General features: G+C 40.5%; 1 protein-coding gene across 1 annotated transcript; it reads left to right on the top strand.

The window, feature by feature from the left end:
• Positions 1–7,836: 7,836 nt before the first annotated feature.
• Positions 7,837–10,155, top strand: LOC139544266 (nuclear apoptosis-inducing factor 1-like). Its single transcript, XM_071351192.1, has 3 exons — positions 7,837–8,412; positions 8,679–8,723; positions 9,136–10,155. Exons 1-3 carry the CDS (start codon positions 7,968–7,970, stop codon positions 9,645–9,647), a joined length of 1,002 nt encoding a protein of 333 aa, XP_071207293.1. The 5' UTR covers positions 7,837–7,967; the 3' UTR covers positions 9,648–10,155.
• Positions 10,156–12,243: the final 2,088 nt, after the last annotated feature.

Here is a 12,243-nt window from a genome sequence, read left to right as displayed (position 1 = left end):
TGATGTCATGGCTTTAGAAGCTTCTGATAGGCTAATTGATATAATTTGATTCAATTGGAGGTGTACCTGTGGATGTATTTCAAGGCCTACCTTCAAACTCAGTGCCTCTTTGCTTGACATCATGAGAAAATCAAAAGAAATCAGCCAAGACTTCAGAAAAAAAATTGGAGACTTCCGCAAGCCTGGTTCATCCTTGGGAGCAATTTCCAAACTCCTGAAGGTACCACGTTCGTCTGTACAAACAATAGTACGCAAGTATAAAAACCATGGGACCACGCAGCTGTCATAGCACTCAGGAAGGAGACGCGTTCTGTCTCCTAGAGATGAACGTACTTTGGTGCGAAAAGTGCAAATCAATCCCAGAACAACAGCAAAGAACCTTGTGAAGATGCTGGAGGGAACAGGTACAAAAGTATCTATATCCACAGTAAAACGAGTCCTATATTGACATAATGTGAAAGGCCGCTCAGCAAGGAAGAAGCCACTGCTCCAAAACCGCCATAAAAAAGCCAGACTACGGTTTGCAACTACACATGGGGACAAAGATCGTACTTTTTGGAGAAACGTCCTCTGGTCTGATGAAACAAAAGTAGAACTGTTTGGTCATAATGACCATTGTTATGTTTGGAGGAGAAAAGTGGACGCTTGCAAGCCGAAGAACACCATTCCAACCGTGAAGCACGGGGGTGGCAGCATCATGTTGTGGGGGTGTTTTGCTGCAGGAGAGACTGGTGCACTTCACAATATAGATGGCATCATGAGGGAGGAAAATGATGTGGATATATTGAAGCAACATATCAAGACATCAGTCAGGAAGTTAAAGCTTGGTCGCAAATGGGTCTTCCAAATGGACAATGACCCCAAGCATACTTCCAAAGTTGTGGCAAAATGGTTTAAGGACAACAAAGTCAAGGTATTGGAGTGGCCATCACAAAGCCCTGACCTCAATCCCATAGAAAAATTGTGGGCAGAACTGAAAAAGCGTGTGCGAGCAAGGAGGCCTACAAACCTGACTCAGTTACACCAGCTCTGTCAGGAGGAATGTGCCAAAATTCACCCAACTTATTGTGGGAAGCTTGTGGAAGGCTACCCGAAACATTTGACCCAAGTTAAACAATTTAAAGGCAATGCTACCAAATACTAATTGAGTGTATGTAAACTTCTGACCCACTGGGAATGTGATAAAAGAAATAAAAGCTGAAATAAATAATTCTCTCTACTATTATTCTGACATTTCACATTCTTAAAATAAAGTGGTGATCCTAACTGACCTAAGACAGTCAATTTTTACTCGTATTAAATGTCAGGAATTGTGAAAAACTGAGTTTAAATGTATTTGGCTAAGGTGTATGTAAACTTCCGACTTCAACTGTATATGGTGTGCAACGCTGGTTTCCTTTCATTCTTATTTGATTTGCGATTGTTGTTTAGCTCATAGTACTTTGTTCTATATTCCACGTTGTCGTTGTCTATAGTTTCACTCAATGCTAGGGGGTTAAGAAATAATGTCAAGTGCAAAGCCTCATTTTTATTTGCCAAACAGCTTAAAACAGATTGATGTTTTTTTCAAGAGTCTCATTCAGTTGCTACCGACATCAGCTTCTGGAGATCTCAGTGGGGTAAATGATGTATGGCTCTCTCATGGTTCTGAACTCTCTGCTGGAGTTATCACTCTAAAGAATAACTTCAAAGGAAGTATTTTGCACTCCGACTGTGACCCTTTTGGTCACTTTCTTTGTCTTGTTATCAACTGTAACAACATCATCGTTATTATTACCAACATTTATGGGTACAATTCCAAACTTGAAAATGATCACTTACTTGAATCCTTAGAAAAGCGTATTCTCCATTGGCTAACCAAGTTCCCTAATGCTTTACTTATAGTATGTGGGGATTTTAATATTTCTCGAATAATTTAATTTATAGATGGCCGCTGGGAAAGTCCACTTCTATGAATACAAGTTTGAGGCAGTTTATGGAAAGGTTTGATATTATAGATATTTGGAGAGTTAAGTTTCCTAATGACAAGTCTTTCACAGGGAGTAATAAGGCATGCTCCAGACAATCCCACATAGATTTTTGGCTGGTGTCTATAATGTTTTGATAAACAGGGTATTTCTGTTAACATCCTTGCCACTCCCCTTACTGATCATAGAGCTATTTATATTGACATTAAACTTTTTATCACTGATAATGGCCTTGGCAGAGAATCCTACTGGAAGCTTAATATCTCTATATTAAAACATGAGTTGATCAAGATTTGAGATAAACAATTTAATTACACACTTTTGGAACAAAGCTATAAATGACAATTCATACAGTAATAACTGGGAGATATTTAAATATGAAGTTGGAAAATATTTAAGAAAATATGGGAGTAGTCTTGCCAAAAGCCTGTTGAAAGTCTCTCAGAGGAGGACAAATCTGTTCTGTTTGAGCTACGAAACAGTTGGACGATATGTGTAAACTGAAAGCAGAGGGAGCCTTTGTCAGATCTAGGAAGAAGTAGCTAAAAGAGGGTGAACAAAATTCCTCTTTTTTTTCAGGTTAGAAAAATACCACTCTAAAAATAATACAATTCAACAATTAAATATTAATGGTCTCATCACAGATGATCCCAAATTAATCTCTAACTTTAGTTGCAACTTTTACAGGAATTTATATAGTTCTAAGTATTGTGAGGTTTCCTCAACTCTTTTTTTTTACTCTCTGGGGGATGTGAAATCAATTGGGGAGGCTGAGAGGGAATACAGCGTGATTACCCTATTATAGTTGAAGAGATCATTTATTCTATTGAACACCTTAAAAATAATAAGTCTCCTGGGACTGATGGTATATCTGCTGAGTTTTACATAACCTTTTCTCAACAGTTAGCCCTGTTTCTGTTGGTCTTTTCTGAAAGCATTGCAAATAATAGTCTCCCTCCCAGTTTGACTGTCACGTTCGTCATAAGGAGTAGACCAAGATGCAGCGTGGTATGTTTCCATCCTTTATTATGGAATAGAAAACTTCAAATAACAAAACAACAAAACGAACAAACGAAACGTGACGCTATAATAATGCTCACAGGCAACTAAACATAGACAAGATCCCACAAAGCACAATGGGAAAAATGGCTACCTAAATATGATCCCCAATCAGAGACAACGATAAACAGCTGCCTCTGATTGGGAACCATACTAGGCCAACATAGACATACAATTCCCCTAGATAACTCACCCTTAATCACACCCCGACCTAACCAACCTAGAGAATAAAAGCTCTCTATGGTCAGGGCGTGACATTGACTCAAGGTCTGATTACATTAATACCTAAGCCCAAGAAAGACTTGCTTCTCCTCGATAATTGGCGTCCAATCTGTCTGCTCAATAATGACTACAAAATATTAGCCTCTATATTTGCAAAAAGAATGAAGGCAGTATTGGACTCAATTATAGAAGAGGCCCAATCTGGATTCATGAGGAATAGACACATCTCTAATAATATCCAACTGGTGTTAGACCTTATTGACTATTCTGATCTAATCCTCGAAGATAGATTTATTGTCTTCTTAGACTTTTATAAAGCCTTCAATACAGTGGAACATGAGTTTCTATTTCTCTCCCTTGAGAAATTTGGTTTTGGGAAATTATTTTGTAGTAAATCAAATCAAATGTATTTATATAGCCCTTCTTACATCAGAGAGAGAGAGAGAGAGAGAGAGAGAGAGAGAGAGAGAGAGAGAGAGAGAGAGAGAGAGAGAGAGAGAGAGAGAGAGAGAGAGAGAGAGAGAGAGAGAGAGAGAGAGAGAGAGAGAGAGAGAGAGAGAGAGAGAGAGAGAGAGAGAGAGAGAGAGAGAGAGAGAGAGAGAGAGAGAGAGAGAGAGAGAGAGAGAGAGAGAGAGAGAGAGAGAGAGAGAGAGAATACTTAAATTCACATAGGACACTGGATAAGACAGGAGAAATACTCCAGATATAACAGACTGACCCTAGCCCCCCGACACATAAACTACTGCAGCATAAATACTGGAGGCTGAGACAGGAGGGGTCAGGAGACACTGTGGCCCCATCCGATGATACCCCCGGACAGGGCCAAACAGACAGGATATAACCCCACCCACTTTTCCAAAGCACAGCTCCCACACTACTAGAGGGATATCTTCAACCACCAACTTACCATCCTGAAACAAGGCCGAGTATAGGCCACAAAGATCTCCGCCACAGCACAACCCAAGGGGGGTGCCAACCCAGACAGGAAGACCACGTCAGTGACTCAACCCACTCAAGTGACGCACCCCTCCTAGTACTATTTAAACTCTTTATATGAATGGGAACAGTTCCATTAAATTAAAGCATGGCACTTCTCCTAGATTTGATTTGAAAAGAGGAATTAGGCAAGGCCCAATTTCGCCTTACCTCTTCCTGCTTGCAACCCAACTTCTTACAAGTTCTGTTAAATCCAGCGATATAAAAGGCTGACAGAGATATTATCATAAGTCAGTTTGCAAATGACACCACCCTCTTTTTGAAAGATGCTGATCAGATTACTAGGGTAATCGATGTGGTAAATATATTTTCCAAAGCATCTTGTCTTTGCCTAAACCTTAATAAGTGTGAATTGTTTGCTGTTAAAGACTGTGTGATACCCTCTATATGCAATATTCCAGTCAAGGGAAAAGTAACATACTTGGGATTACCATATTTAAGGATCAACAGGAAAGATGCTCATTCAATTTCATACCTATTATTTTTTTAAACAAAAAGAAGTTGAACCATTGATTGCAGAGGGATTTATCCTTGAAAGGTTGAGTATTTATTTCTAAAGCTGAAGGTATTTCCAGACTTACTTATACAGCCTAGTCCCTACATGTTGACAACAAAATAGGTAAAGCAGTTGACCAGGTTCTTTTCAACTTCATCTGGAATAATCGTACACATTATATTAGGAAATCTGTCGTTATGAACTCATACGAATATAGTGGTGTCAATTTTTTTGATTTTCCTACTTTGAATAATACTTTTAAGATAAATTGGGCTAAACATTTCTTAAAGAATCCAACTTCAATTTGGAATCTCATCCCTCATTGTATCTTCCCCCGTTTTGGTGGCCTCAATTTTATGTTACTTTGTAACTAAAACATTGATAAGATTCCTACAAAATTATCTGCTTTTCATAGACAAGTATTCTTAGTGTGGTCGTTAATATATAAACATAATTTTTCCCCGCATAGGTATTTCATTTGGAACAATAAGGATATTTTGCATAGAAACAAGTCTTTATTTTTTTAAGAACTGGTTTAATAATTATATCCTGCTGGTGAGTAAATTTTTTAATGCAGAAGGATTGTTACTCAATTATGAGGATTTTTTAACATCTCGTTACAATATCCCTGTTACACCTAGAGACTTCGCCATAGTATTTGATGCTATTCCATCTGGAACTCTCATGTTGTTTTAGAGGTGTAGCCAGACCTCACCTTCTTGACCTACCCTCGCTTAATCCAGTTGACTCACCAATAGGAAAAATGGGTTTCTCTTTGCTCCCTCAAAACAACAGATCTATAAGTGCTTTATTTCAAAGGGATATTGTATCCATTCCCTATGTCACAACTTACTGGAATACATTGGTCACTAATATCTGTCGGGAAAAAAGTATGGTTATTACCACACAAATACCTGCTTCTTAACAAGGTCAAATAGGTCTCTTTCAGAATGATCCATAAGTATTACCCTGCGAATCATTACCTGAAGAAACTTTAAAAAGACATTAACATTGATGTAAAACAATTATGGAAAGATATTCAGTTTTATAATTGTTAATATTCTTGATGACTTTTGTTTTTTTAATGGGAGAATGTGCTGCTCGGTTTCCTTAACCATAATAAGGATAAAGAAAAACAATTTTACCTCATTACCTGAAGAAACTTTAAAAAGACATTAACATTGATGTAAAACAATTATGGAAAGATATTCAGTTTTATAATTGTTAATATTCTTGATGACTTTTGTTTTTTTAATGGGAGAATGTGCTGCTCGGTTTCCATAACCATAATAAGGATAAAGAAAAACAATTTTACCTCATAAATCTAATTGTGCTAATGGCAAGATTTCATATTCATAAATGTAAATTCAATAATAAAAAAACACTCTTCTGTGTTTTCTATAAAATCAAATCAAATTTTATTTGTCACATACACATGGTTAGCAGATGTTAATGCGAGTGTAGCGAAATGCTTGTGATTCTAGTTCCGACAATGCAGTAATATCCAACAAGTAATCTAACCTAACAATTTCACAACAATTACCTTATACACACAAGTGTAAAGGAATGAATAAGAATATGTACATAAAAATATATGAATGAGTGATGGTATAGAACGGCATAGGCTAGATGCAGTGGATGGTATAGAGTACAGTATATACATATGAGATGAGTAATGTAGGGTATGTAAACATATAAAAGTGGCATTGTTTAAAGTGGCTAGTGATACATTACATCAGGATGGCAAGATGCAATAGATGGTATAGAGTACAGTATATACATATGGGATGAGTAATGTAGGGTATGTAAACATTATATGAAGTGGCATTGTTTAAAGTGGCTAGTGATACATTTATTACATCAATTTTTCCAGTGGCTGGAGTTGAGTCAGTATGTTGGCAGCAGCCACTCAATGTTAGTGATGGCTGTTTAACAGTCTCATGGCCTTGAGATAGAAGCTGTTTTTCAGTCTCTCGGTCCCTGCTTTGATGCACCTGTACTGACCTCGCCTTCTGGATGATAGCGGGGTGAACAGGCAGTGGCTCGGGTGGTTGTTGTCCTTGATGATCTTTTTTGGCCTTCCTGTGACATCGGGTGGTGTAGCCTTACGGTTATGGGCGGAGCAGTTGCCGTACCAGGCAGTGATACAGCCCGACAGGATGTTCTCGATTGTGCATCTGTAAAAGTTTGTGAGTGTTTTTGGTGACAAGCATAATTTCTTCAGCCTCCTGAGGTTGAAGAGGCCCTGCTGCGCCTTCTTCACCACGCTGTCTGTGTGATTGGACCATTTCAGTTTGCCCGTGATGTGTACGCCGAGGAACTTAAAACTTTCTCGAGCAGTACATTAAGACCATTCAACATTCTTCTAATAAGAAAGCTGTTGAAACAATTTTTAAAAAGTCAACCATAACCTGAGCGGAAACCAGATTGCATACCCGAGAGAATACTATAGACATCAAGAAAGCCAGTCAGTTGATTATTGACAAGTTTTTCCAACACTTTTGATAAACAGGGCAAAATAGAAATAGGTCTGCCCACCTCCTTGCTTTTTCTGCCCACTATGACAAATGTGTTCCATTCGATAATGACAGGCACTGGTCTATCTTGAGTTAGTTATAAAAATCTTTGATGGCATGGTCTAAAATGAAAAACTCCTCTCCTCTGTGGCACCGGGCCATGCAAAACGAACTCGTTCAACGAGTGACTGGAGAAGCGCGACGTCTGAATGGGGAGGGGTGTTGGAATACGCATGATGGATAGGTCCAGTAGCCAATCACCATTGTTAAATGTACATTTGTCAGACCTACAAGGAAACCGGTGAATTTAAATACGTGGATGAAAACATAATGGCTAGACTCACCATCTCATGACAAAACATCCACATCACAACATAGCCTATTGTATATATTAATGCAATGTTGCCATTTTATCAATTTGTTGTTTTAAATAAAGAAAAACATCGTTTTATGAGGATTAACGATTGGCATTTGGTTTAGCCAACGGCAGCAGGTAAAACTGGATAGACCCTCAGAATGTAACCAATCATGGTGCTACATTGGTAGGTTGGGCGGAGATCTAAGCACAACGAACGTAAGCGTTGTTTGTAGGAAGAAGAAGAAGAAGCCGATTCTGGAAGCCATTACGTTGCGCAGATCAATTGAGTAAATCCTACTATTTTTGCGTACAATACGCACAATTGTATTTTAAAAACAGGAATTTATTCAAATATGGCATCGAATACCAAAAAAAGAAAAATGAATTTTTCAGAGAGGGAGGTCGAAATTATTGTGGAGGAAATAGAGAAACAAAAGCACACACTCGTTAACCACTTCAATGCTGGAGTCACTCACATAGCAAAGAATAACGCGTGGATAGAAATTCTGAAGAAGGTGAACGCTGTAACAACATGCCCAAGAGAGTTGGCTGAAGTCAAGAAGAAGTGGTCGGATATGAAGACCGAGGTGAGGCGCAAAGTGGCCCAGGCTAGGGCGGCAATTGAGGAGACCACTACCGACTGCACTCCTGTTCCCGTCATCCTCACTGCTATGCAGCAGCGTATTTGTAACCTTCTGGGAGAGGCGACTATCATCAGTTTACCTACTGGAGACCCAGATGCTGAGATAACTTTACCTGTTACTATGAGTTCAGCCACCACCGTGACACTCACAGAGAGTACGTTTTTCACATGTTTTTAACCCGACTGTAATGAAATTGGCAAAAAGAGCAAGAGTGAATTACTCTTCGTCAGCTCCAATGTTACACACTAATAGTGTGAAGATATGTAAATAATGTTATTTATGTCGCAATAGCCATTTATTCAGATTGCCACACAAAATTTAAAGGACAAAACATTGCTTCAATACATTGCTTAATCTATTCAAAACACTTTTTTCTTTACAATTTCCTCTCCTGACCTTTTCTTTCTCTGATATGTATAGGCCTTCAGACAACTTCAGCATCATGCGAGGAGACTAAATTAGATGGTAAGTAGTTTATTCCAAGGTTTGAAATGTTTGGTATTATAATTTATTTTGAATTAATTTCACACTTTACTTGAGGTGAACGACAGGGTGTGCAGGCTTTCCCCAACCACAGCACTAATACATTTACATTTCAGTCATTTAACAGATGCTGTTATCTAGAGCAACTTACAGTACTGAGTGCATACATTTTCATATTTTTCGGCCTGGTCCCCCATGGGAATCAAACCCACACCCCTAGTGTTGGAAGTACCATGCTCTACCAACAGAGCCACATTGGACTCAGTCTGATTCTCAGGCTGAATCATTCTGCTAATCAAGGGTCTTGATGAATAGTTGAATCAGCCTGTATATCTCCAAGACCGGTAATGAATAATCCTATACTTACGGGCAAAACCGTCTTTCTTTCCACCAGCCGAGACCACATACCACACACTGGAGGAAGGCGGTGTGGTGGAGTACTGCACCACCACTGAAGCCACGCCCACCGTGGTGACCGCTGTGGAGTCGCATCCGGTGGAGATGCTGACGTCAGTGTCGTCTTCTCCGCCACACAGCCAGGCCAAGCCCCAGGAGCTGAAGAGCCGCATCGCCCTCAACTCAGCCCGGCTCCTCCAAGAACAGCGGGTTACCAATGTGCACGTGAGGCAGATTGCCCAGCACCTGGAGGGCCAGAACGAGCTGCTGCAGATGATCCGGAGATCCCAGGAAGCGCAGGCCTACGCCCAGGAGAGGCAGGCCCAGGCCCTGGAGGGAACCCAGGCAGCCCTGCTGGCCCTGGTTCAGATGATGAGGCCTGCTCTCAAGGACCTGAGGAAGTTCCTGCAGAGCGGGACTGACAACTCCAACAACAGCGCTGGGGCTGCTGCAGAGGGTTCAGAACAGAGGCCCAAGACCCCGCCTCCACAGCCAGCAGATGAAGGCTAATAAAGACTCAGTGTGTGTGTATGTTTGTTTGTTTGCGTGTGAGAGAGAATGAGAAAGTGTGTGTGTGCGTGCGTGCGTGAATGAGAGGGTGTATGAAATGCATTTGTGAGCTTGCTCATGTTTGTGAGAGAGAATTGTAATGAGTTGAATTAGAACAAGCATTTAGGTTTAGTGTTGTAGTTCTAGAAATACATATCTAGATAGAGATAAATTGCTGTATTGGTTGTAAAATGAAGTTGACATTTTCTGCTATTGATTGCTGTAATTGACCCTAGCCATACTGACTAAAAAGAGTATACCGGATTGTCAAAACCCTTTTTCTTCTTAGTCAGCATGGCTAGATTGACCCAGTTAATATTCTTTATCATATGATTTTGGAATGAAATACTTTTTTTCTTTACAGCCAGTGGGCCATAGTTACATCACATTTTTACCTCTGTGCAGAATTTGCTCGTTATTTTCCAAATCAATGCAACAAAAATAAACTCTTTCTTTAAATACCATAAAATATTAGTTTTTCCTTTAGTCTTTTTCAACCTGTTCTCTATGTTTTATGGTACTCTACGGCATCCCAAGCAGCGTCCAGAGAGCATGTGCAGACCAGCTGGCTGGAGTGTTTCTGGACATATTCAATCTCCCTTTCCCAGTCTGTTCTCACTTGCTTCAAAATGTCCACCATTGTTCCTGTACCCAAGAAAGTTAGGTAACTGAACTAAATGACCCACTCCATAGCCCTCACTTCTGTCATCATGAAGTGTTCATATCACCTCCACCTACACTACAATTTGCATACCGTACCAACAGATCCACCGACGACGCAATCGCCATTGCACTGCACACTGCCCTATCCCACCTGGAAAAGAGGAATACCTATGTAAGAATGCTGTTCATCAACTACAGCTCAACCTTCAACACCATAGTGCCCTCCAAGCTCATCACTTAGCTCAGGGTCCTGTGTCTGAACCCACCCCCGTGCAACTGTCCTAGACTTCTTGACGAGCTGACCCAGAGATGATGAAGGTAGGCAACAGCCCATCCCGCCACGCTGATGATCCTCAACATGTGGGCCAAACGAGTGTGTGCCCCTCCCGTAGTCAATTTCAATTTAAGGGCTTTATTGGCATGGGAAACATAAATTCAGCAAAAAAAGAAACGTCCTCTCACTGTCAACTGCATTTATTTTCAGCAAACTTAACCTGTGTAAATATTTGTATGAACATAACAAGATTCAACAACTGAGACCTAAACTGAACATGTTCCACAGACGTGACTAACAGAAATTGAATAATGTAACAAAGGGCGGGGTCAAAATCAAAAGTAACAGTCAGTATCTGGTGTGGCCACCATCTGCATTAGGTACTGCTGTGCATCTCCTCCTCATGGACTGCACCAGATTTGCCAGTTCTTGCTGTGAGATGTTACCCCACTCTTCCACCAAGTCACCTGCAAGTTCCCGGACATTTCTGGGGGGAATGGCCCTAGCCCTCACTCTCCGATCCAACAGGTCCCAGACATGCTCAATGGGATTGAGATCCGGGCTCTTCGCTGGCCATGGCAGAACACTGACATTCCTGTCTTGCAGGAAATCACGCACAGAATGAGCAGTATGGCTGGTGGCATTGTTATGCTGGAGGGTCATGTCAGGATGAGCCTGCAGGAAGGGTACCACATGAGGGAGGAGGATGTCTTCCCTGTAACGCACAGCGTTGAGATTGCCTGCAATGACAACAAGCGCAGTCCGATGATGCTGTGACACACCGCCCCAGACCATGACGGACCCTCCACCTCCAAATCGATCCCGCTCCAGATTGTGGGATTGTGTGTTCCTGGTATAACTCGGGCAGTTGTTGTTGCCATCCTGTACCTGTCCCGCAGGTGTGATGTTCGGATGTACCGATCCTGTGCAGGTGTTGTTACACGTGGTCTGCCACTGCGAGGACGAGCAGCTGTCTGTCCTGTCTCCCTGTAGCGCTGTCTTAGGCATCTCACAGTACGGACATTGTAATTATTGCCCTGGCCACATCTGCAGTTCTCATGCCTCCTTGCAGCATGCTTAAGGCACGTTCACGCAGATGAGCAAAGACCCTGGGCATCTTTCTTTTGGTGTTTTTCAGAGTCAGTAGAAAGGCCTCTTTAGTGTCCTAAGTTTTCATAACTGTGACCTTAATTGCCTACCGTCTGTAAGCTGTTAGTGTCTTAATGACCGTTCCACAGGTGCATGTTCATTAATTGTTTATGGTTTATTGAACAAGCATGGGAAACAGTGTTTAAACTCTTTACAATGAAGATCTGTGAAGTTATTTGGATTTTTAGCAATTATCTTTGAAAGACAGGGTCCTGAAAAAGGGACATTTCTTTTTTTGCTGAGTTTATGTTTACATTGCCAAAGCAAGTGAAATAGATAATAAACAAAAGTGAAATAAACAATACTAAATTAACAGTAAACATTACAAAAAAGTTCCGAAAGAATAAAGACATTTCAAATGTCATATGTATATATACAGGGTTGCAATGATGTGCAAATAGTTAAAGTACAAAAGGGAAAATAAATAAACATAAATATAGGTTGTATTTACAATGGTGTTTGTTCCTCACT

Source organism: Salvelinus alpinus, chromosome 18, assembly GCF_045679555.1.
Source record: "Salvelinus alpinus chromosome 18, SLU_Salpinus.1, whole genome shotgun sequence".
NCBI lineage: Eukaryota > Metazoa > Chordata > Actinopteri > Salmoniformes > Salmonidae > Salvelinus > Salvelinus alpinus.
The sequence above is the reverse complement of the archived record's forward strand: the minus strand, read 5'-3'. Positions and strand labels throughout refer to the sequence as shown.